At 39.4% G+C, this 25,798-nt stretch overlaps 1 protein-coding gene across 4 annotated transcripts in view; it reads left to right on the top strand.

Annotated features, from left to right (window-relative positions):
* vti1a (vesicle transport through interaction with t-SNAREs 1A) overlaps positions 1 to 19,567 on the top strand; it is a 134,234-nt gene extending 114,667 nt beyond the window's left edge. For all 4 annotated transcript variants that reach the window (XM_082151311.1, XM_082151309.1, XM_082151312.1 and 1 more), the window contains one exon: positions 18,608 to 19,567. Coding sequence is in view for 2 of the 4 variants with exons in the window: in XM_082151309.1 (XP_082007435.1) it covers positions 18,608 to 18,701 (94 nt within the window). In the remaining 2 variants the exon portion in view is untranslated. The remainder of the gene's footprint in view (positions 1 to 18,607) is intronic.
* The last annotated feature ends 6,231 nt before the right edge of the window (positions 19,568 to 25,798 follow it).

Here is a 25,798-nt window from a genome sequence, read left to right as displayed (position 1 = left end):
CCAATATCGTTGGCTCTTGTATGATAAATTGCTTGCAGTGTTTCTCATTTGTAAGTACCTTTGGATAAATGTGCCTGCTAAATTATTATATGTAAATCAAAAGTTACATGCATGCATGCTTGTTTGTGAGCAGGTTATGTAGTAATGTAGTCAGTTGCATCATTGTTTGGTTTTAAAGGTCTGAGAAAGATTCACAATTCTCCTGGTCAAACACGGACTCCGGCACAAGCACCAGCACCATTTGGGTGGAAAGAGGGTAACAGTGAGCGCCCTCTGACCTCTGGGTTCAGGCCGCTAGGTGGGTTTCACACCTTGCTTTAGGAAGCTCTTTGGACTTTTAAAAGCTTTTTCAGGGATCCAGAGAGTGTGTGTGCATGTGTTGTAGCTGGCAGACAGTAGGTGTCAGGGCATGGAGAGGCAAGGGCAGAGGTACACTATTAAATAAATAAGTGGTGCTGGGGCAGGCGGGTCCTCTGGCTAGGGGCCAGTCAGGTAATTTTCCCCTCAGTGAAGTGAGGTTGGGCATTTTTGAGACAGAGAGAGAAAGAAAGAAAGAGAGAGGGCCTGCCGGCAGCCGGCCTGTCTGTCTGTGCATTCTGCTTCTCGCCGCATACCAGGGGCACCATTTCCCGCCTGGAGACAGACAAGCTCGAGGATCTGATTGGCCGACCGCCAGAGTGCGCTCACAAAGGCTCCTTTGACTGCAGGTCAGTTGGTTAACCAAGCAGTGGAGAGGGAAAGAAACCCCTCTTAGCCAGTCTGCATCCCCCTTTTTCTTTTCTTTTTCTTCTCTTTCAGACTCTCTCACTAAATGGGGCATCTGTGCATTTGGCAGAGAGCAGCGAGGTAGTATTTGTACCTGTTGGTTACTCAGGCATTTTTACTTGTGTGTTAGAGGGAAAGAGCACTGTCTAAGCCCTGTGGGTTTGGAATTCTTTGGCTGCTTGAGAGCAAACAGCAGGGTTGGACCGTGGTTCGTACAGGGGTGAAGGGTCACGGATGAACTTGACCGTGTGTGGACTTAGAGAGCGATTTAAAAGGATGGGCAGTATTTTAGGCAGTATTTTATTCACTACACATAAAATAGATCCTGGTGGATGGATGGATGGATGGATGGATGGATGGATGAATGGATGGATGCCGTCTTCAGGAGAGGAGGGAGCATGGCAGGAAACAGCTGATCACATCTGACAAACATGCCTGCTGAAGTGTAAAGCTACCTTACTCAGTCTCTCTCTCTCTCTCTCTCTCTCTCTCTCTCTCTCTCTCTCTCTCTCTCTCTCTCTCTCTCTCTCTCTCTCTCTCTCTCTCTCTCTCTCTCTCTCTCTCTCTCTCTCTCTCTCTCTCTCCCTCTCTCTCTCTCTCCCTCCATTACTCTCTTATGCAAGCTCTGCCTCTCTCTCCCATGTGTAAAAGGCACTTTGCATATGTGTGATGCTTTAAATGCTGCATTGTTAGCAGCCATTTCTTAGCCCCTGTGTGACCTGAGAGCCGTGGGTGTGTTTGATCACGGGGCACAAGTTGTAATGGAACTAAACAGTATTCTTTAAGCCAGCAGAACAGAGGGGATCCACAGAGCCCACAGCTGCCAAGGAATAATTGCAATATAGGACGGTCAGTGAACCCCTGGAGAAAAAAAGATGATGACCTCGCAGTTGTGTTTGGATGTGCAATCGGTTTGCCTTCAGCATCACAATTATTTGCGTGCTGTATGTTCCCGAGGAATACGTCCAAGCCTTTCTCTGATCCTGTGCCATTTCTAGCATTGAGTTGGAGGTGTTCATTGAGTAGCCCATATGCCCCGCCCAGTATGGTCCCACATGACCTCCTGAAATTTCCTGATCCGCGTTTGGATGATTTGTGTCCATTGGCTGAATCTGAATTGATTTGGGGAGGGAAAGAGCCCATAAGCTGCCATGTTCTTCAGGTGCTCCATACAGTACATGATGGGTGACGATTTATCCATAGAAATCATGAATTTATATAAATTAAAGTAATTAAAATGTTGTAGTTTATATACATTAAAATGTGCATGATTTTTATAAAATCATATATCTAATATCTAAAATATTTAATTTCATAGTCATCCAGACATGTAAATAATTTATTGATCTTTAATGTTTTGTTTTGTAATTTTCTGCTTTTGTTTTTTAATTATTTTAGTTTTACTTTTCTTTTCTTTTTTAATATTTTGTTGGTTTTAATTGTTTTTATTTATTTTATTTTATTTTACCACATGTAAAGTGATGTATGACTACTGCATACATACATAATGTATTGTAAAGTGGTAGAACCAGTTGACTAGGTCCAGCCTGTACTTAAGAACAGTGCAAATCACAATGTAGGGGAATGCTGCGTGTTTTTGTATTGGTTTTAGGTGTGTGCATGTGTGTTCTTCTCCTCTTCAGTCTGCCTAAGATACTACAGGGAGTAGATGTGTGCAGAAAGGAAAGTGCCCATGTAAGCTAAAAGATCCTGGACAGCAGGGCACTGAGAAAATGACAGAAAAAAAGAGAGAGAAGTGAAAAAACAACAACTGCACAAACAAGGCTGAAGTTGGTGTTTGTTTCAGAGAGAAGGTGCTGAAAAGGGGGACTGTCTGTCACAGCCCTCCATTCCCTTTCTCTCTCTCAAAGCATTGAGATTCAGACCTCTGCTCTTCTTTTCTTCCCATCACTATGTGGATACACTCACACACACTCAGAACCAGCCGTGGAGGAGGGAAAAAAACCCCTAGTGCTTGACTTTGGTATAAATTATTGATTTTCATTCCCTTATAAATTTTCCATAGTGTCCCACTATGATATGCTGGCTGTATGTTTATGGAAAGAGAGCCATTCTATCACAGAGCGGACTTGCTTAAGCTGAGAAGAAGAAGAAGAAAAAAAAGACAGGCTCACAGAGCGGGGACCACAAACATTGACAAGCGGGTTCATCTTTGCCTTTTTTGCGTGAACATGATTAATATGCTTCTCGTTTACATAAGAAGTACAATCAGTTTCAAGCACATCCATATTTTTTCACAGATATGGATTTCCTCCTTGACACTAGTTTGCGGTGCAGTCCCTCGGCAGCACGGGCGCCCCCTGACCTGTAACCTGTCGGGTCACAGGAACTGGAAGACTAGGCGCACTTTGACAGCTCAGCGCGCACGCCGCCCACCTCTCCATCTCCCGCTCAGGAGTTTTATAGCAGAACAGCAATCCTCGTCAATTAATTCACACAGCTGTCAGTGAGCTTAGAGGACTCTCTCAACCCCTCCTGTGTTTTCTTCTGTCTCTCTCTCTCTCTACCTCTTTTCCTCTTTCGTGGCATAGATTTTCTGGAGTTTTCCTCAGCCTGACCCTTGGAGGCTGCAGGGCCTGATTAGTCAGATTTAGTGCTGAGTCTATTGATCGGAGCCTCCAGGGCAATAACCAAATGGAGCCGGTGCAACAAGTCAATAGCGCTGTTATTGCACCAAACCGATGGCCTGCGCTTCAATCAGTACTGCGGGGGGAGAGCGGCAAGTCATCATGAGTGAATTAGTGTCACTCAGGAACCCCCTTCTCATCGAGCCTTCCGTCCATCCCCAGGTGCTCCTTCCTTCGTTTCCTCTCCCTCTCTCTCTGCCTCTCTCTTTCTCCGGTAGTCTGCTCCAGTCCAGGGATGAGTTTCTTCTACACGTTTTGTAAGAGGAAGAGAAGGGTCTGCAATTTTAATGGAATGGCATGGATTATTTAAAGTGACTAAACCCCCTGTTGTAGTGTCAAGTGGAAAGATGTCGGATGACACTGTGGTTTCTGAAGCTCTGCTGCAGGAGCTTGTGAGGAAGATTCTCCGCAGCATGAGCTGGTGTTGAACCGGTGTAGAAATGGGCAGTTTATTTGACAGCAGACTGAGTTTAAAGATCAGTCATTCTCACCACTGGAATTTTTTATTCCAGAATCACCACTTGAGTTTGTATTATGAGTTGGGAATTCGCAATTATGGTGTCAGGTGACCTCAAATCACTTAAGCCGGAGCAAGATGGCGATTGTACCTTTTCTACAAAAAAACAGCAAGTTTTTTTTAAATGGGTTCTATTATGCTTTTTCACTTTTTCAACTTTATTTAGTGTGTGATGTTACTGTTTGAGCATAAAACAAATATCTGCAAGGTTACAAAGCTCAAGGTCCACTCCAAAAGGAGATATTTTGTTTAACAGAATCCACTTTTCAAGAACTACAACAAACGGCTCGCTTAGACTACAACGAACATTAGTCATATTGTTCCTCATTTAAATAATCCCCGCCCACGAAGAAGAAGTTTGTCCTAAAGCTTACGAACTTTAGTGGTTATAATTCTATTTTGAACACTGTTCCTGAATATTATAACCTCAACGTTTGTCTGTGCATTGCACATTTTATAGAGTTTCTAGAAGAGAGGATGATGCAGGCTATATGCACCAAATCTTCTCCTGAATGATAAAATGATAAAAATGATTTAAAAAAGTTATGAAACCAATGCGGCTCATTCAGTATTACTAATGGTGCATTTAAGTAAAGTTTGAAAGATGGCACAGTTAAACGTACATTAATGCCACAACAAGGCCATAATTATAAGGGGGAAACTTGGGATTTTCTTTGCTGTGTCAGTGAAAAAAAACAGGATGGATGAAAGTGGATCTGTAGTTGACTGTAAATTTGTTGAAATGTATGAAAATACTATTTTATTTTATTTACCATAACATTTACATTTCAGTACAAGATACAATATAATTGTACAATTATGATAGAACATAATAAATTGTTTATTTATTTATTCATAAATTGGTTGAAATTATGTGCATTCTTTATTCATCAGTTTGTAGAAGTAGAGTTACAAAAATAAAGTGCTTTATTTGTTTATTTATTTTTGTAGAAAAAGTATTTGCCATTTCGCTTTAGCCAAAGTGATTTGAAAGCTCCTGACATCATAATTATGAACTTCCCAGGAAGTCTTCAAAATTTCCTCCTGGAAAATCCTATAGACCATAACTAGCACCTAAAATTGCGTACAGACCTGCTGTGGCCAGTTGCATAAACTTAACCACTATTTTAATTCTTAAGAACTAATTTGACCAACTAGACATTTTTCAAGGGATAATCAGTCTTACAGTACTTTTCTGATTCAACTTTTCTTATTAACTGATCTACCTTTTTATTTAACTGACTTTAAAAAGTCAGGACCAGTCTTGAACTAACCACCCAAAACTCAATAGTAACATTCTAATGCCCACAACTTCATAGCAACACTATGGCAACCTATATAGCATTATGGCACCACTCTCATTTTATTCAGAAAATGTAAAAATGTTATTTATCTTTAATGTTTCGATCCATCGCAATCTCCAAATGTCAGACCTCCCTCCATTTGTCTTTTGGGTCGACCTTGCAGCGGCATAAGTCATGGCCCTGGGCTTTGCTTTTCTTATTAATATTATTTTTCCTATATTTCCATTAGTGCAACCTCATCCTCTTGCAGCCAGAATCACCTGAGGATAGAAGTGGAACACAACAACAGCTTCAAGGCTGAAGTTTGTGTTTATTTGAGAAGGTGCTGGAAAGGTCTACTCCTCACTCTCCCTCGCTCTCCCCGTTTTCGTTTCAGAATCATCTTGGACACTCGATGCTCCTCTCTGTGACTCCCTTGACACAACATGGCAAGGACAGCTGAAGCATTGAGCTGATTAAGTGCTGTTTTCTGAGAGCTTTTATCCTCTGGATAGGAATTTGAAAGGCTCCCTCTCAAAAGCATAACCATCTCTATATCCCCTCAACCTATCCTTGTCTTTTCAAGTTCCACTCAATCTTTGGCCACACATATGATGGTCTGTCCGCTCTTCTCTGAAGACATGTAGTGCCGTGGTTATGTCTTTTACATGGTACAGATTTCCTGTTAGTGTGAATTTTAGCCATAGGCCTTTGTCAGGCTTCGTATTGAAACTGATTCTCAGTATCAAATCAGTAGAAATTTGAGATCAAGGCTGAAGCAGCGAGCAAGATTTTTTTGAACTTGAGTTTGTATCACAATATATTTTCAGAAATGTCTAGTTTTAAATTAGAATTTTTTCCGTTTCAAACGTATTTTTTATTTTTTATAGTTAACAGATATTTGTATAGATAACCAATTAATAGGCCTACATGTAATTATGTTTGCTGGTTTGTGTGGATGACACTCAACACCAGTTTCAACAGCACTCTGTACTCGTCTCATTCGCATAAAAAAAAGATTCTATAGATTGAAAAAAAAAACTTTATTTATTAAGGTGCTGTCACATTGGTGAAATATCGCAAGCAAAAAAAGGTCCAGAGTCTTTTGTCAATAGTAAAGCAATATTTGCAGCACAGCTCATACAGAAGCACTTTCAAATTAAACAGCTTTCTGTTGTTTCAATATCAGTGAATCTGCGTGACCATAATCTGAGTGAGACTTTTCAAAACTTTTCTTAGTGACATTGGGCCAGAGGGCCATCTTAATATTTGAGCCCTAATGTGTTTTCATCAGTTCTCCATCATTTGCGGATAAACAAGTGCTTCACTAGGGACTTTGTGTGTGTGGTCAGCTTCCAATTAGTTTTTGGGAATCAAATAGAACAGTTGGGATGTCATATTAAAAAAAAGGGTGTTAACATATTTAAACGTATATCATTTATCACATTTACATGTTAACTTTGTCGGCCATAAAATAAATATTTGTTTATTACATCCGTGCTGTAAATGATCGCTTTGCTGCGGTATGTGTATCACTGGTCTTGTAGAGAATAACACAGGGTGAATGGATGTACTAGAGGGAGTGGAGATTATTACTTTGGCTTCTAGCTAAACTAAACATGTCGGCATGATGTTATGTAAAGTTGCTTGTTATTAAAAGGAAAGAGCATGTCTCTAGACTTTTAGGGGGGAAAACAGTAACAACTTGGAGTGTTTTATGGAATTTACTTTGAGTAATGCCAGAAACTTTTGGTCCATAAAATGATATTAAATTGTGTAGCCTCACATCTTTCTTCTAGAAATTTGCTCTATTTGTCTGTCTCTTCATAACTAGATGTTGTTAGTGTAACACAACACTGAGATGTTACAAACTATGGCCTCGGGTCAGACCCGCCTAACACAGAGCGTCCAGAACTTCAACCTTTCTTTCGTTTCCTTTTTCCTCTGCTCTCCATGAAAGTCATCAGCCAACACAGACCACTGATTTATGAGTTCTAATGAGATTTCAATACTGAACAAACAATAAAAATTTATGAGCATCATAGTTTTGGAGGCCCATGGTTCCATGGTTAGTGTTACACCCTTTCAACAAGCCTGGAAATACAATCCCCAGCTGCTTCCCTCAAGGAATGCAGCCACCTTTTCTGTCGGAAATCTTAGCAGCGCGCCCAAATTGTGTGAAAGTAATTTATCTCGCTTTTATAAATGCCGTTGTATTCACAGTCAACCTGGAGCGCTGCTGAGGGATCGTATTACACTGCGAGTAAGTCTCAATATCCTGCTCAGCCTTGTACTGTTGGTCAGAGCATAGGGAGTTAAAGGAGGACGTCAGGAGTTAAAGACAGTGCTGCTTTACCTGGGCATCTTTATCTTATGTTTCTGTAAGCGCCTCTAAAAAGACTTACATTTTAGTGACTAGCTAGAAAAATTACAGAGTAATGTGCAGTTAGGATGTCAAAGACTGGAAGTCTTCAAAAGCAGGAATTAGTGATATGTCTCCAAGTACAGATACAATCTATAGCCTGTTGAAACCTTGTTTGCTTGTGGTTTGGTCCATTGAACCTCACCAGTGGCGTGTCCTGTGCTGAGTTCACGAAAAGGTTAGGTCCCGACAGCCTAAAGAATTTTTTTTTTAATGATATGCTTATACAGTATATCTATCACAACCTCAAAATTCCCAGTTATTTCAAATAGGCACACCTGTGCAATGGTTCTGGGAGAACTTTGAGCAGCCAAGTGAGGGTTTCTGTTTTCTCTGAAGTTTCCTGCATTGGGTGCTGGGAAATCAGGATTAGTAGTGGTACGCTGACTGCTACCTCAGCACATTTACCCATGACATAGACTCAGACATAATATTTACTGCCTTGTTATTGGCTGTGGTGAAGCACAGGCATGCCCTCCTTGAGAAAGTTCCTGAGATATACACTAATCCGCTACCTCGTTTTGACATCAACACCCTCCTTCTAACCAGAGATAGAGAAAAAGAAAAGGAAAGCCATAAATAAGTGAGGAATGATGAAATTGAGAGATTCCAGAGTTTTATAGAATAAGAGAAAGTGGTGAGATAAAGTAAAAAAAAAAAAAAAAGCCAGAATGAAAGAGCTGGAGAAGAAAGAAATTCTGGTCCAAAACCTAGTGAGCTGCCTACCTAGACTTCTTAGGCAGACACTATATAGGCAGCTATATAACGAAGTCTTGACGAAGTCTTGACAATTTCAGTGGAGTTTGACAATAACATGTTGGTAAGTTATAATACAGTATTGTAATAATCGTAAAAATGAAAACACAAATATAAGGCTGCATTCATTTAATAAAAAATACAGGAAACCAGTAATATTATGAAATGTAATTTCAAAATAACTGTTTTGTATTTTTTATATATTTTAAATTATATAATATAACATTTAACACATTTTTTCCCTATTTTCAATTTTTTTACTTCAATAAAAGGTTCAATTTTTTTTTTTTTTTTTTTTTTTTGCAAATGAACAAAACAGTAGCTTATACAAGGCAAGAAATCAATGACACACATATACATACCGGAGAGAGAAAAACAAAACAAAAACAAAGAGAGAGAAAACAGCTATATATTGATATAGTGGTGTATGCAGGTACATTGGTAAGTAATGGGATATTTTAGTGATATAGGTATACAGTAGATGGAGGCAATTTAAGACAATCATAGTAATAGTAGTAGAGTTTGTAAATTTTTTAATAAAAGATCAAAGGGATTTACCAAGGGTGCCAAGAATTCTGACTATATATATATATATTTTTTTTTTCTATACATTTTTATTTTGTGAGTTTGAAATGAGGTAGTCCATATTGAGGTATACAATGCCTTAAAGTACTGTTTACATATAGGCAGCTATTCAAACAGAAATCAAGAGAGTGCTACTAAGTTGGCAGAGTGCCAGTTAGATCCCGGGCTACTGGAAAATTAGAGGGAGCAGGGAATCTCGCTTGGACACTCCACGACAGCAGGCTACAGCTGCTGGAATCTTTTGCGAGCAAAAGAGGTTACAGGAAGTAGTGCCAACAAAGTGTTTCTCCGTTTCTCGGTCTCAACCTTTTTAAATAGCACCTGATTCTGAACTCATCTTCTGTTTTACTCCCTCTCTCCTAGTCTCACTCTCCATCTCTTTCCTCCTGTAGGGGTCTAAAATCCCAGTCTAGGTTTCTAGTCAGATTGTTAGCTGGGCAATAAAAAATACATGAGTGTGTGGCGTAGAAGTGTTCGTTATGTATGTGTGTGTGTGTGTAGCTCATAAAGACAGCTTCCCGACACATGGGCTGCTCCAAATGTGCAGGAGCTCGTTTGTCTTTCAGAGTTGGAGCGATACGAGTTGAACGGGGCCGTGTGATTTGCCAGTCTCAGCCTGTGTGTATGTGTACAATATTCATGCCTGTGTGTTGGTGCTCTCTCTTCAGCAATTCCCTTTATAACCTTTTACACTCGTCTTAGTTTGTTGATCCATGTTAAGAAGCAGACTTCTCCATGAGTGGGTTGCACAGGCGGCATGTCGTTCTGATGATAGACACGACGACAGCGAGAAAGAGGGATATGGAGTGAAATCATTAGGAGGCATTCACAGTCGCAGCACTGGCAACATCTCAAGATTCATCTGTGCTAACCAAAGTTCAGTGATATTCTTCCTGAATCTACACAACGGTGCGTGATAGGACAGTCAGACCTCACTGATTGGAGCGGCTCCTGAGTCCAGCTCCAGATGATAAGAGTACTGTAGCAAGCTCCACCACCCCATAATCACGCTAATAAAACCCTATTTAACGGCTCTATTATACACTTCAGCCCTGTTAAAGTAGCCATGGTGTGTGTGGGTGTGTATATGCGTTTCAGAATGCTCTGGAGGGCAAACTACTGTTTTTCTTTTGGAAATTACACAGTGCTGGGGACTTTTTAAGTCAATTACATGCAATTAAATGCCGTTTTTTTTTCCTGGCGTTCTTGTATGCGTGTGTGTGTTTGATTAAGCCTTAAAAGTCTTGTAAAGTCCCTCCTGTTCGTGCTTTTCCCATATCCTGAACATGACATTTTTCAAATAGGTTGTCAATAGCCAGTGCTGATGTTTAGAGAACAGTTGTGTCCGGTATGTTTTGTAACTTAACTTTTACACTATTTACTAAAAAAAATGAATAAGATTATTGGAAAACTTGCCAGGTTGTGAGTACAGTTATTGGCCAATGTCTCAATGTTAAGATGGGAACATTTTGGCAAATGAATTTAATTTGTCAGAACATAATTGTACCATTGTCATAAATCTCAAAATCACCCTTCAGTCCAGTTCTCACTGACAGCTGCTAGCTCCATCACAGTTGCTAATGCTGACTCTCTACGTCACTCCGAAAGCGACTACAAAAGAACGCTATTGCCTGTCTTTATTACATCTAAAGCTCTGAGCTATTGACAGGTAAGGTGGTTTAAAGGCCGCTTTGACATGTACAGTAAGGCAGCTGAGAAGCCCTGCTAAAACATTTATCTTTGTTAGAGTGTGATCACACACTCTTAACACAGGATCAGTTCCACAGGCCTTCCTCACCGTACCAACACACGTAGAGAATCATGTCCATCAGTCAGACCATTAGTGAACACATTGATCCTGCTGACTCTCCTCCCACTTTCAATTCCTTTTGCTTCTGTCTTGCTCCAGTGCAGTACAATACATGATGTGGTTAAAAAAAGAAATAAAAAAGAAAATACAGACCACTCACAGTCAGCGATTCCTTTTATCGGCTTCAAAAGTAAATGAACACTCAGATTTGCTTACATGATTAGTGACTAGAATATGTAGTATTTTTATTTCATATTACGTTGTACTGTTTTAATTGTTTCAGACTTCTAAAACTTGCTGTTTATTAAGAGGTTTAAATGACAAAAATGCAGGTTTTAGACTGTATATGTGTTTGTTTTCAGTTTGTGTTGTTATGAGAGTTTGCTGGGGGATGTTTTGTTTTGGGATGATTGTGAAAGGGTGTGTGTGTTTATGAATATATGTGTGTGTTTGTGTGTGTGGTGCTTGGGTGGTGGTGGTGTTCAAATGGGGTAAACTTCCATCACCCACCTCCCCCCACACACACAGGCGTAGAGGTGTACCACTGCCCTCATTAGGGCTACTAATAAGGGGAACTGAGAGTGTACGAGAGAGAAAAAAAAATAGTGGGAAAGAAGGGGAAAAAGGTTTTAAATTTTAATAACGCGGGTACGATTTTGTAAATCTTTCCTGACAGAAAACTCCTCATTATTTTCATCTGTCTCTGTCTCCTCTACCACCTCCACTGATAAATGGGCTTTTCGTAGCTTGAACTCGCTCTCTCTCTGTCTCTCTCTCTGTCTCTCTCTCTCTCTCTCTCTCTCTCTCTCTCTCTCTCTCTCTCTCTCTCTCTCTCTCTCTCTCTCTCTCTCCCTCTCCCTCTCTCTCTCTCTCTCTCTCTCTCTCACACACATACACACACAGTCGTTCATTCTTTGGCGTTGTGCTTCTGAGGTTAGACTTATGTTTTTAACCCAATTGACTCAGTTTAATTTTGTCTGCTGGTTTTGGAAGGAGTTATTTTGGCAGTGCCTGCTTACGTATAGTGTTCAGCCTGTGAGCTTCACACTGAGAAAGTCACAGTTTGCTTAAGACAGAGATTCTCAACTGAAAGGTCTTCAATTGAAGAGGGGTTTGAGGGTTCCAGACACCACCATAAAAACAAAAACATGGTGGTTTGATCATCTTTTATCAAATTTAAATAAATAATTTAAAAAAAAATTAAATGTGGGGGGGGTGGATCTGTTGATTATTGCTGACATAACGTGACTTTTATCCAACTTTTTTATTATTCTTAAACAGGAAAAACTTTTAATTTACAGATTTTTTATAGTAATAAAATAAATGTCTGCATTCTGTATTTATTAAATAAGTACTGTATTTGGGACGGACGCTGTGGATCCTTGTCTTCACATTATACATGTAAAGTTATACGCTACTGTTCAAAAGTAGTTTTTTTTAAAGAAAATAATATCATAATATTTTTATTCAGCAAGCATGCTTTAAATTAATCAAAAGTGATAGTAAACACTTTTACATTGTTACAAAAAAAACTACTTCTGTAAATGCTGTTCTTTTTAATGATCTATTCATCAAAGAATCCTGAAAAAATGTATCAAGGTTTCCACAAAAATATTAAGCAATTTACATTAAAATAATAAGAAATATTTATTGAGCACCAAATTATTAGCATATTAGACTGATTTCTGAAGGATCATGTGACACTGAAGACTGGAGTATTGGCTGCTGAAAATTCAGCTTCAGCGTGACATAAAAAAATACATTTTGAAATATATTAAAAAAAGAAAATTGTAGGAATTTCACAATATGACGGTTTATACTGTATTTTTTGTTATACTGTAATTCTAGCCTGGTTAAAACCAGACCCTTCTCAGTTGAAACTGAGTGAATGGTCTGGGGAAGCTATGTAGACAAATCATTTCCAAAGGGGCGTCACCAACCGACGTAGCTCAAATTCCTCTGGGCGCAATTGGATAGTCATAAAACCAATCAGATCGATGAAGGAGATGACGTATGCTTCGAGTGTTGTTCTTTGCTCCGGTTTTAACGAAAACGGTAAGTTTAAATCGCTCAAAACAGACGCGATAACTGATTCGTTTATATACTGTCTATGATTCGAACGAGTGATGTTCCACGGCGGCATCCATCTTTGTAATGAAATCTCCTTCAGCGTCGCTGCGCTGTCGTCATCATGTAAATCCCTCCCCAAACGTTTCTGATTGGTGCCGCGATTTCGGCGGCACAGAAATGAGTTTGAATGGGCTCTTCTCCAGACTATCCTGGAGAGAGAATTAAAATTCGCTGGAAGTAGTCTGGGTTTTCCCAGGCTACTGTAATTCTGTATGCAGTCTTGGTGAGCTGAGACTTCTTTCAAAAACAATTTTTTTTTAACCGATCACAAATTGAAATGTTCGTGTTCTTTAATTTATGATTGTTAATATACTTAAATTACTATAGTGTTTACCTTTTTTAGGTAATATTTCGCAGTGGTAGTGTGTGAATAGGTTTTGCTGAGTGAGTTTAATCAAGTGAAATAAAACCAAATGTGATCTGCCAGAGTTACAGTTTGACTTGGTTCATTAAAAAACATAAATTCATTTATTCCAGCATGGGAATTGAACTGCGTAGAGTCTTATCTCTGGCCCAACAAGACATAATAAATCTCTATTGGTACATGAGATCATGCTAACAATTTAACAAGTGTGAGTACTTGAAGTGTTTAATATTTAATATTAGTTGAGCATGGTTGTGAGTCAGTGAAGTTTTAATGTTATGATTTTTACTTTATAAGCTACATTGAAGAAACCTTTATTTATTTGATTTTACATGTGCATTATTGAGCCCCTGGTTCTTTTTCCGACCTAAGCTAGACAGAGACAGAAAAAGTGAACATGTAAAAGAAGGTTTACCCTGAGCTATGAGCTGTGACAACATGAACAGGTCTCCTCCAGCCCTCTGTCATGTGTTTGACAGAGAGGATGGATGCGGTTTGATGGGTCCTGCTCTGTTCTGTCCAGACATGGTTCAGCATGGGATAGAACCTCCATCAAACAGGCAACAGATATAACCTTTTCTTCTGCTCTCTCTGTCTCTGTCCTCCCCTTAATGTGATTCATCCCAGGTGAGACTGGAGGTAGAGGAACCATAGATTAGTCACAGAAGTATCCAATGCTCCTTTTCCAGTTGTAGTTTCCAATCTGGTCCGTTTCCAGATTTGAGGGAGGAAAAATATCACTCCAACCCGTTAAATGTGCTGCAAAAATGTTAAATAATAGTTTTTTATATTATAATATATATGTCTGGAGTTTATCACACTGAGCATATACAATGGCTCAAGCACCTGTAACCCTGGGCGGAAATGCATATTCTTTAGAATTTTTTTTTATACTTCTATGTTTGCAGTCCATAATTTTCAGTGAATTATTCACTTAAGTGCATGTTTCGCTGTAAAACAGCTCGATGGCCAGATGATACGCAAACTACGTTTCTCGACTGGATAAAGCAAACCAGCATCTTGCTTGTTAAGTTTTGATGGATGAGGATTGTAATCATGGTAAAGACGATTGCAGTGACGTACAGTAAGCACGCGTGAGTCCGTTATATTGATGCGCAAACAAACTGTGTATGTGTGCGCTCTTGATGCAGTGATTGCACACTGGATCTATGCACAGACATATTTCAGTACATTCACATTGTTTCCACACACATTCAGGATAATGTTTTGATTTGTCATGTGCCATGTGTCATGTTGCTGTGTTTAGTATTTCTGAATGAATCCGTGTACTGTAGTTTTTTTTTTTTTTTTGCCATCTCCATGTGGTCCTGTTCGGTATCGCAACTTGACTTCTGTTGCACTGAACACATACTATACACTGTGAAGGTTTCTTTTTTTTTGTTTGTTTGTTTTTTCATGGGTGCTTTGGTGTGCATACATTTATGAATTATATGGATTCCTTATATCACTTGGTTATTTGGTGTCATTTTGGAGTCTCCAAGTGTCTTTTTTTGGAAAGACACCTAAATTTACCTTGAAAAAAGCGAGCAGAAAATACAGTTTTGTGAGAATCACCTTTCAATCTGATACAATAACAATACAATAAAAACAATAATATTATGAAATATTATTAATTTAAAATAGCTGTTTTCTATTTTAATTTATTTGAAAATGTAATTTATTCCTGTGATGGCAAAGCTGAATAATTTTTTTGCATCATTAGTCCAGTACTCAAGTTATTTAAATATACTGTATAATGAGGGGGGAAAAAAAGAGATATTTTATATATATATATATATATATATATATATATATATATATATATATATATATATATATATTCATTATACTGTATATTTATTCATAGTACATGATTACAATTAAATTCCTTTGAATGTCAAAAATGTGTTCTCAAAACTAAGATCAAGGAAACACAGACAGTATTGTGGCATGTTTGTTTGTGGACAGATTATTTAGTAACAGTCAGTTACATCATCATTTGGCTCTCAAGTATGCAGACTGGTTCTGAGAGAGGTGCAAAAGGTGTACAAGTAGTGTTTCGGTTCTTCTGTTCTTTGAGATCCATTCGTGGTTATATTTAGTTGAAGTTGAAAGGGACTGCCATAAGGCAAGATTTTAAAGTTAACAGACAAAAGTTCCCCTCCATCAGTGAGTATTTGAGCTCTCGTACATGACAGGATGAATTACTTCCCCAAACATGTTCCTCAAATTACAACGGTACTCAGTGAATAGATTTGTGCACTTTCCAGTGCTTTTTTCAGAGTGTTTTTAGGCCTGGTGTTGTTGAAGTGAAGGAAGCGTGGCTGCTCTCTGTGATGACTGGGCCACTCACTCACTCGCTCTGGATGTGGGGCTGCCCGGGGCCTCTCCGCCCACCCTCAAGGGCCTGTCAGAGCAGCCTTACCAAAGGCAGATTAATCTACATTACTGCTAACAGCTCAGCCTGGCCCCTGATCCACTCACACACACACACACACTGTATTTAATCTCTTGCACTTCAGTCAAAAATATACAGCTGGGGTTTTGGTCAGAAAATTAAGGTTAGTAGAAATTGATTTATGAGTCCATGAATTTTCTAGAGGTTGTGTGTTAAAATACACAGTAAATGACGATCCTGCCTAATCCCTTTTTACCAGGGTAGAATCATTGTGCAGAACAGCTTCAATTGGCTTATTGATTTTATAAATTCATTTCATGGTAACAATATGTCAAAAGACAGTAATGTTCATCAGTTTATATACAAAGTTTGTAGTCTTTTTAATGTTTTTGGAAGAAGTATTTAATGCTCACCAAGGCTCAATTTGTTGGATCAAAATAACTTTTTATATTTTAATATGTAGTTTATTCCTGTGATGGCAAAGCTTAATTTTTAGCATCATTACTTCATTACTTGTGATTTCAAGTATAATAATAACAGAAAGTATCACAATAACAGAAAAAGAGTAACAACAACAAAAATACCGTAAAAACAGTAACATTGTGAACTATTAATGCAATTTAAAATAACGGTTTTCTATTTTGATATACTTTAAAATGTAGTTTTTCCTGTGATGCCAAAGCTGAATTTTCAGCAGCATTACTCCAGTCTTCAGTGTCACATGGTCCTTCAGTAATCATTTTAATATGCTGATTTGCTGTTCAAGAAACATTTCTTATTATCATCTATGTTAAAAGCAGTAATGCTGCTTAATATTTTTGTGGAAACCATGGCACATTTATTTCCGGATTCTTTGATGAATAGAAGTTCAAAAGAACAGCATTTATTTGAAATTGAAATATTTTGTAGCATTAACAAATGTCTTTGTAGTCACTTTTGATCAATTTAATGTTTCCTTGCTGAAAGCATTATTATTATTTAATTTTTTTAAATGTACTGTCCTGAAACTTCTGAATAGTGTACTTTATCTTTATATTGATTAACAGGAATTGGAAAATACGTAAGGGTCACATGATCTTGACATAAGCTTACCTCCAGTAGCACTGAGCACAGAATCAGCCCTACCATCTTTTAACACACATTCTTTAAACAGACCCAAGAATTCCCATTCGTCCCTCTCCCACGGCTGTTTCCTGTCCCTCTAGGCACCAGCACATCTCTGAACATCATGAACAGTCTGTCCTCTTGCTTGGAGTTTGTTTGTTTGTGTTTGTGTGTGTGTTTGTGTGTGTGTTTGTTTGTGGGTGTGGGTGGGTGTGGGTTTAGGGATAGGGTTAGGGGATAGAATATACAGTTTGTACTGTATAAAAAACATAATGTCTATGGAAATTCCCCACTAAGATACCAAAACCTAACGTGTGTGTGTAGCCAGTGTAAATAATGAATGTTACTTAAAGAGACATGTGGGAGATCTGGCCTTGCTAAACATGCTCTGATTAATGTCCTCCGTCAAGCATGCACTCCCAATTATGAATTATGCCAGCCTAGCATCCAATCAGAGCTCACCTTTCGTCAGTGCAGTGAAAAAAGCCTCTGATGGTTTATCGTAACAAAATAAACATATCGGAGGATAAACATATGAATACTAGTCAGTTTTGTGCAGCAGCATTGAGGTGTGGATTGTAATGCTATTTTGCTTTCTTTACTGTGTGTGTGTGTGTGTGTGTGTGTGTGTGTGTGTGTGTGTGTGTGTGTGTGTGTGTGTGTGTGTGTGTGTGTGTGTGTGTGTGTTTGGATGGGGAAGAGTGCTGCTCGGCTGCAGTGGTGATGAATGGGTGTGTGTGAGTTATTCATCTCCTGCTTATAGGAGTGGACAGTGGTCCTGCTCTCTCCACATGTCAGCACATGGGATAATTCTGTCATTTATCAGGAATGACACTGGAGACAAAAACTCACCCCGAGAGATCATCCCAGGGTCTCAACTCCTGCTCTCACCCTCACTGTACTCATCCACACACCCACTTTGTCACTTTTCAAACAGTTTGTTTTTCTTAGTTCTGACCAGACAGACATTTTTCAGCATTTTCTGTTTTGGGGGAAAATTCTGGTGTATGATATGATATGGATGGTAAAGTGTATGAAATGTTTCTTGAGCAGCAGATCAGCATTTTATAATGATTTCTGAAGGATCATGTGACACTGAAGACTGGAGTAATGCTGCTGAAAATTCAGCTTTGGCATCACAGGAAGAAACTACATTTTAAAGTATATCAAAATAGAAAACCGTTATTTTAAATTGCAATAATATTTCACAATGTTACTGTTTTTACGGTATTTTTGTTGTTACTCTTTTTCTGTTATTGTGAATTTTACTTGAAATCACAATTAAATTGGGCATAATATGTTTAATAAATAAATATGCTACTGATTTGTAGAACTTTGTAAATTACTGAGTGAATCTATGGAGTCTTGCAGGCACGGATTGCCTTTTTTGTTTGGTCATGTGATAATAGGAAAGTGAGTTTTATGGAGAATTCCTTCAGTAAATATGTGAATTTTATTAGCTGGAGGAATGCCACAAGCTACTCTTTTTACTTTTTAGAGAGAAATAAATGCTCTGAGCGTGTCTGCAGACAGATGGTGAGGAAAAAGGCAAAGTTGTCATGCCGTTGTGACATGGTTTGCACAATAGTATGTTTTTTAGGTTTTTTTTTACAGATCTGACTGAAGTGAAATCTGTTTATCGAGTTCAGTCAGAAACATTTTTTTTTCATTTTTGATGCGAGGCATGTACTCGATCACATGCATGTTATTTTGTGTGAAGATGTTAAATCGTAGTTTTTACTACTGTCTCAATTAATGTCCTTAACATAAAATCTCTTTCTCTTGTCTTCTCTTTCTCTCCATCTCTCCCTCTCCTCACCCACAGGATCATTCAGAATCGTGTCCTGGTCTTCATCCTGGGAGCCATCATCCTCCTCACCATCGTCTTGGCCATCTATTTCAATTTGCGAGGGCACTGATCTCCACTGACTGGCCCTATGCGTGCATGTGTGAGTGTGTATGAGCGTGTGTGTAAGATTAATAGTGACAAAAGTGTTGGGCTGGAGTAATTAGGACAAATTGTTCACATGAATCATTCCTGGTGGGCAGTGACAGGGGGCCTCTCCTCGCTGCTCTCGAGCGGAGCGGGACCGTGTCTACCCTCTCTCTCCTTATATTTATGCTGCGTCCATTACTTTTAAAGCTTACTGACCCAGAGAGAAACCCGGCACGGATGTGTGGACACAAGGACCATGATGAGAACATCAGATGGATGAAGAACAGGAAGACGAACATCAACCTATGTCATAACCTGCTGTTTAATGTTTAGTTTTGGGGCGTTTTGTAGATGGGAAAAGGGCATGAGAGCCAAAAGGTACTGGAAAATCCTATCCATCAGGTATATGTATGTGTGTGTGTGTGTGTGAGCCGTACACAAGGCAAGGCCCCCGGAGCAGTACCATTTAGCACACGGTGCAGAATCACACACTACACACAGCCCAAAGGTCACACGCCCGTCTCTCAGTCCCCCTTCATCCAGGATTAGTAGCTTCTCACGCTGTTCCTCTAAGGTCAGCAAAGACCTCGCATGTGTTTAGTTAAACCAGCAGGACTGCTTTGAACAAGAAAATATCCATGTCCACTCTTACCTTTACTAATCAAATCTGACAGCATGATAGTAACTGTAGTCAGTCGTACTAATAAGAAATGTATTTCCTGTATTTATTTGTCATTTCAGATGAATTGTACTGTATTTTTCGCTGTATCTTTCTTTCAATTTATCTGGAATTTGTTTTAGCCATTAATGTTTGACATTAAAATCACATCATTTGTCTCTACTGTGCAATGTTGCAAATGTGCTTCATTATTCCTATAGGAGGACCAACTAGCAAGCATCAGTATGGAAATATGCGAAATTTGGGAGTCTGCTCCAGGCTTTCACCTGCTGTTTGCGTATTAGGGTAGAAGAAAGAAGGTAAAGATGACTATGTGCTAATAGTTCATTGCAGTTAGTTTGTTATTTATGTGAGGATTCCTTTGTTTACTTTTATATATTTATGTGTGTATCGCCATACACTCCGGCTCAGTTCCAAAATGCAGTGAGTTCCCTTGATGTCTGATGCCTACATAGGCAGCTGACGTCCAAAGCAGCATCACTAGCTGAAATTATACCTCATAAATAACTGATTTGGGACCCTTTACACTGTCAGCAACTTTGAAGAGACTACAAATTTGAAAGAGTTTGCTGTAAAGCTAATGATAAACGTTGTCGAATACACTTTTAGTGAATCGATTATATTTATAATCAACATTATTTTGTTCATCGGTTTATTTAACAAAAGAGTAAGCTGTCAGGGTATTGCTATGCTAATAACAATGTGTTAAGCATAAAAACAAATAATCAATGTTAGTGATTGTTAGTTGAATGTATTCGTAATCAACATTTCGCTTTGCTGTCTACGATCTATTATTTTAAAAACAAAAGTTAACTGTTAGCTTGTTTCTAAGCTAATGACAATATGTTAAACAGACAAATAATGGTTCAGTTCAACGATGCAGTCGAACAACATCAAGTCCCATCCTACGTCTTGTTCAAGAAGCCATTTCTCAACTTCCATTTAATGTCGACTTTAAAGAGTTAGCTGTTTGCATGTTGTGAAGCTAAAAGCATAATGTGTTAAACAGTCAAATAATAAATTTTATATTTATATTTGTATGTATATTGTTATATATTGTATATATTTTTATATTATGTTTATCAACATTTAATTTTGTTTGTCCTTTTTTAATAAATTGTTTTTTTAAAGTTCGCTATTAGCATGCTGTTAAACTAATTAAAATGCGAAGGATAAATAATCGATGTTTGTGAAGGCGCCGATTGCCTCGTGGGCAAGTGCTTATAGTGCCGTTGTGCTTCGGGCGACCCGAGTTCGAGTCCCAGCTCGTGGACCTTTCCCGATCCCGTCCCCCCTCTCTCTCTCTCTCTCTCTCTCTCTCTCTCTCTCTCTCTCTCTCTCTCCCACCTCACTTCCTGTCAAGCTACTGTCTTATCCTAATAAAAGGCAAAAATGCCCCTCCCCCCCAAAAAAACATTAGGCAAAATGAAATACATCTGTTTTTGGTGTTGAATCAGCTATATAATGGACATTTTTCTTAGTTCGTCTTGCATCTTAGTTTTATTTCTTTTAAATTTGCATTCTGTGAATTCTTTTTTCCCCACAAAGGATGCTTTCTTAAAATTTGGCCAAAGAAGGTGTCTTAAAAGGCAGCATATTATTAGGCCTTCACCTCTTGGCCTTCACACAGGGAGCGCTCCTGTGATGATGCCTACGTAGGCGACTCACTAGGTTTTGGAACTAGGTTTTAACACACGTGCCACAGCTCTTCCTATCACCTCACACTCAACAGCCCTGCCACACGTGACGCATGCGCACACACCTCTGCCAATCGAGGTGCCTGGTGGACAGACAGATGGACCGTCAGACAGACAGGCAGACGGCATTTGATATTCTGTTTCAGGCCGGTGGATTGTCTTATTTTGGAAGCAGCCTGGTGGGGGGTTTTCTCTGCCTCTACTTCACAGCTATGGCTTCAAAGCGCCAAATTAATGGCCAACAAAATAGTGCGGCTCCGCGTGTCCCATGTGGGGCCAACCTATTGAGAGTTATCATTAAGTTGAGGAAGGAAGAGAAAGGATGAGGGGGAGCTGAATCCCGCCAGTTTAACAAACCTCATCAGATAATGACCTCTGTGATTGGGTTTTGCATCAAATGGCGAAGAGAAAGAGAGTGTGCGTTTAAGTGCGATAGCAATGAGATTTGTTTGTCCTCGTTTTCCTCACATGCGTGTGCGGAGCCACGCGCTTGTTTCCCACACCTGCGAGTGTGTATGCGAGACATCAGTCGGCTGTACATGTAATGACTTGGATGTGTATTGGTGTCTTTTGCTGGCTCAGTATCTGTGTGTGTGCGTTATCTGTCTCTCGCTCTCTCTCTCTCTCTCTCTCTTTCTCTCTACTTGGGCCTGTCAGATCCTCTCAGCAGCGTGTGGCTGGTGGAAAAGCAGCGTGGCTGCGGCTCTATTTGAAGTTGTAATGGTGTCAAAAAGTCAGAGCTGACTGACAGCCGTCAGTCCCACTGGGGCTCATTAAATCATAACAACTTGACAAGGAAATAATTGAGCGCTGACGATAAGTTGGGGCCCATTTAGATGTTTTTATTTTCTTTCATTATTAGTTGTGGCTATTATGTTCATTAAGAAATTGCATTAAACAACCTTCGGGGGGGCTAATGATTTGTTTATATCCCCTTTTTTATTATTTAAACATTAGGTGTGTCACGTGACGCCTTCGGCTGGCTGGCGGTATCATCTGCTGCATCTATTTTTTCTCCTCTTTTTTTCTCTTCCTTTCTTTTCATCCTTTTTCACCCTCTATGTCTCCCTGTCTCCTTCCCTCCTTTCTCTCTCTCTCTCTCTCTCTCTCTCTCTCTCTCTCTCTCTCTCTCTCTTTCTCCAAGCAGCGGGTGCCTTTTGGAATATGAAATAGATTATTCATTACCCTGTTCTCTGTAGCTGATTTGGTTTGCGTGTAGTGTCTTCTATGTGAGGAGGATGAAAACTTGTCAAAAATGGGTTATATCTTATTCCGAGGGGCAACAATAGTGGCAGTTACAGACAGACTTTAATATTTCATTATGCCTGACGTTAACCCTGCTAAGTGACTTCAGCTACCAGGCCTTTAGTGAGAAAGAGATTCTGATTAGCTCCTATCACAGAACAGGCTACGAAGAGGCAGGAAAGACCCACTGCGGTCATGGCAGAGATGGGCGCTTGCTCTTGATTTACAGACATCTTGCTGGATAGATGCAGGATATATATATATATATATATATTATATTATATTATATTATATATATATAATATTATATTATATATATATATATATATATATACACACACACACACACATATACACTGAACAAAATTATAAACGCAACACTTTTGTTTTTGCCCCCATTTTTCATGAGCTGAACGCAAAGATCTAAGTCTTTTTCTATATACACAAAAGGCCTATTTCTCTGAAATATTGTTCACAAATCTGTCTAAATCTGTGTTAGTGAGCACTTCTCCTTTGCCGAGATAATCCATCCACCTCACAGGTGGGGCATATCAAGATGCTGATTAGACAGCATGGTTATTGCACAGGTGTGCCTTAGGCTGGCCACAATAAAAGGCCACTCTAAAATGTGCAAATGTGACCAGAGCCGTTGCCTGTGAATTGAATGTTCATTTCTCTACCATAAACCGTCTCCAAAGGCGTTTCAGAGAATTTGGCAGTACATCCAACTAGCCTCACAACCACAGACCATGTGTAACAACACCAGCCCAGGACCTCCCCATCCAGCATCTTCACCTCCAAGATCGTCTGAGACCAGCCACCTGGACAGCTGCTGCAACAATCGGTTTGCATAACCAAAGAATTTCTGCACAAACTGTCAGAAACCGTCTCAGGAAAGCTTATCTGCATGCTTGTCGTCCTCATCGAGGTCTCGACCTGACTGCAGTTCGTCGTCGTAACCGACTTGAGTGGGCAAATGCTCACATTCGATGGCGTCTGGCACTTTGGAGAGGTGTTCTCTTCACGGATGAATCTCGGTTTTCACTGTACAGGGCAGATGGCAGACAGCGTGTATAGCGTCGTGGGTGAGCGGTTTGTTGATGTCAACGTTGTGGATCGAGTGGCCCTGGTGGCGGTGAGGTTATGGTATGGGCAGGCGTATGTTATGGACAACGAACACAGGTGCATTTTATTGATGGCATTTTGAATGCACAGAGATACTGTGACGAGATCCTGAGGCCCATTGCTGTGCCGTTCATCCACGACCATCACCTCATGTTGCAGCATGATAATGCACGGCCCCATGTTGCAAGGATCTGTACACAATTCCTGGAAGCTGAAAACATCCCAGTTCTTGCATGGCCAGCATACTCACCGGACATGTCACCCATTGAGCATGTTTGGGATGCTCTGGATCGGTGTGTACGGCAGTGTGTTCCAGGTCCTGCCAATATCCAGCAACTTCTGGAGCCATTGAAGAGGAGTGGACCAACTTTCCACAGGCCAAAATCAACAACCTGATCAACTCTATGTGAAGGAGATGTGTTGCGCTGCTTGAGGCAAATGGTGGTCACACTAGATACTGACTGGTTTTCGGACCCCCCCAATACAGAAAAACTGCACATTTTAGAGTGGCCTTTTATTATGGCAAGCCTATGCCACACCTGTGAGGTGGATGGATTATCTTGGCAAAGGAGAAGTGCTTGCTAACACAGATTTAGACAGATTTGTGAACAATATTTGAGAGAAATGGGCCCTTTGTGTACATAGAAAAGTCTTAGATCTTTGAGTGAAAAATGGGGGGCAAAAGCAAAAGTGTTGCGTTTATAATTTTGTTCAGTGTATATGCATTAAAGGGGTCATATAATGCCATTTTTGTGCAAGTTAATATGATTCTTTAGTGTCTAAATGAAAAGTTTGTAATATACTTTAATTAAAAATTTTCATTAGTATTGTAAGAAAACACGAATTTTACCTGGTCAAAAACAGCTCTGTTTTCAGCACGCCATTTAAGTGCATGTGTCTTTAAATGATAATGAGCTTTGCTCACCCCGCCCCACAGAATAGAGGGGCGGGGTGAGCAAAGCTCATTATCATTTAAAGACACAACGTGTGTTGACACAACACACGTGGAGTGTTGCCTTGACAATAGTTGAAGGGTATATTTTGGAGAAAGAATGGCAGCGGGAGTCTCTGAGGACACATCTGTGCAACCGTATCAGTGTGAACTTGAGTCGGACCCGGAACAAGATGACGGCCCCAAAGAAGTTAGACAATTAAGGCTCGAACAGGACGTTTCTGAATGGTTGGTTAACGTAATGTCACTTTGATCTATCTTTGTATGTACTGGAAGGGTAGAGTAGTGAGATACGAACGCTATGTGTTTACTGATGTATACATTAGTTCATTGACAGATTGATGTTACAGCTAATGGTCATGAAAAACTTTTTACTTTAGCTTTATACTGACCCTCGTTCATAAAGCAGTCTGGTGAGAAATGATTCGCTCAAACATGAAAGCATTGACATTGATCGTGGGTAATATTCCCTTCGAAAACAAAACTCAGCCACTGCGTCTTCAGCGGTTCGGATTTAGGAACATCAAAATGACTGCTGTGTTCGTTATTACACCCAAGAACAGAACACCACAATCGCTTAGACGCCATTCTGCTCCAGCGTATCAACATTGGCGGACTATGATGACAGCTCGCTCATGGCGGGTGTGTGTTGAAACGCTGCTGTCAATTAACAGTCGTGGGAGGGGTGTCCGACCGTGTGACGTCACACGGTCAGACGGCTCGATTTGAGACGGGAAAACATATAAGGAGATTTTTTTTAAAAAAAACACACTGGATGGATTTTTATCATTATATGATGGTTGTGTACAGGCACTGCCAACACACATTTCAGTACAATCAACTTGTAAAACTGCATGTACCATTATATGACCCCTTTAAGCATCATCGTGATTTATTTTGAGTAACCCTGTAAGCTCCCTTGAGTAACTCTTGACAACGGTTGCTAAGTCAGAGGAGCTTTATAAAACATTCCATGGGAAAGAATTGGAGATTTATGTGAACAGTTAATTTTTATGTTCTGTACAATTTGCTCAAAGTGATAAAAAAAAAAAAACTCCTTAAAGTTTACAGTATTGTGACTTTAAAAGGCTGTGAATCTGAATCAGTGTAAAAATAAAAGTTAATATAAAGTTCTTTGCAACAAAGTTTTATCATATTTGAGTAATTTTTTTTTCTTTTTCTTAAATTCATCTAACTATCAAAGCACCCAGAACATCCATGGACTTGCATGAATAAGCTTGTCTAGTAATATGGTGAACAGCAAAAATTGCTGAGTACGTTTTTTTCAGTAACAGTTTCAAGGTGGGCTTAGTGAAAGAGTAATTCAAATTTGAATCTTCGTGTCTTTAAATTGACACTAAAACTGATGTCACATTAGCAGA

The sequence above is a fragment of the Leuciscus leuciscus genome (assembly GCF_965113295.1).
Source record: "Leuciscus leuciscus genome assembly, chromosome: 21".
Lineage (NCBI taxonomy): Eukaryota > Metazoa > Chordata > Actinopteri > Cypriniformes > Leuciscidae > Leuciscus > Leuciscus leuciscus.
The sequence above is the reverse complement of the archived record's forward strand: the minus strand, read 5'-3'. Positions and strand labels throughout refer to the sequence as shown.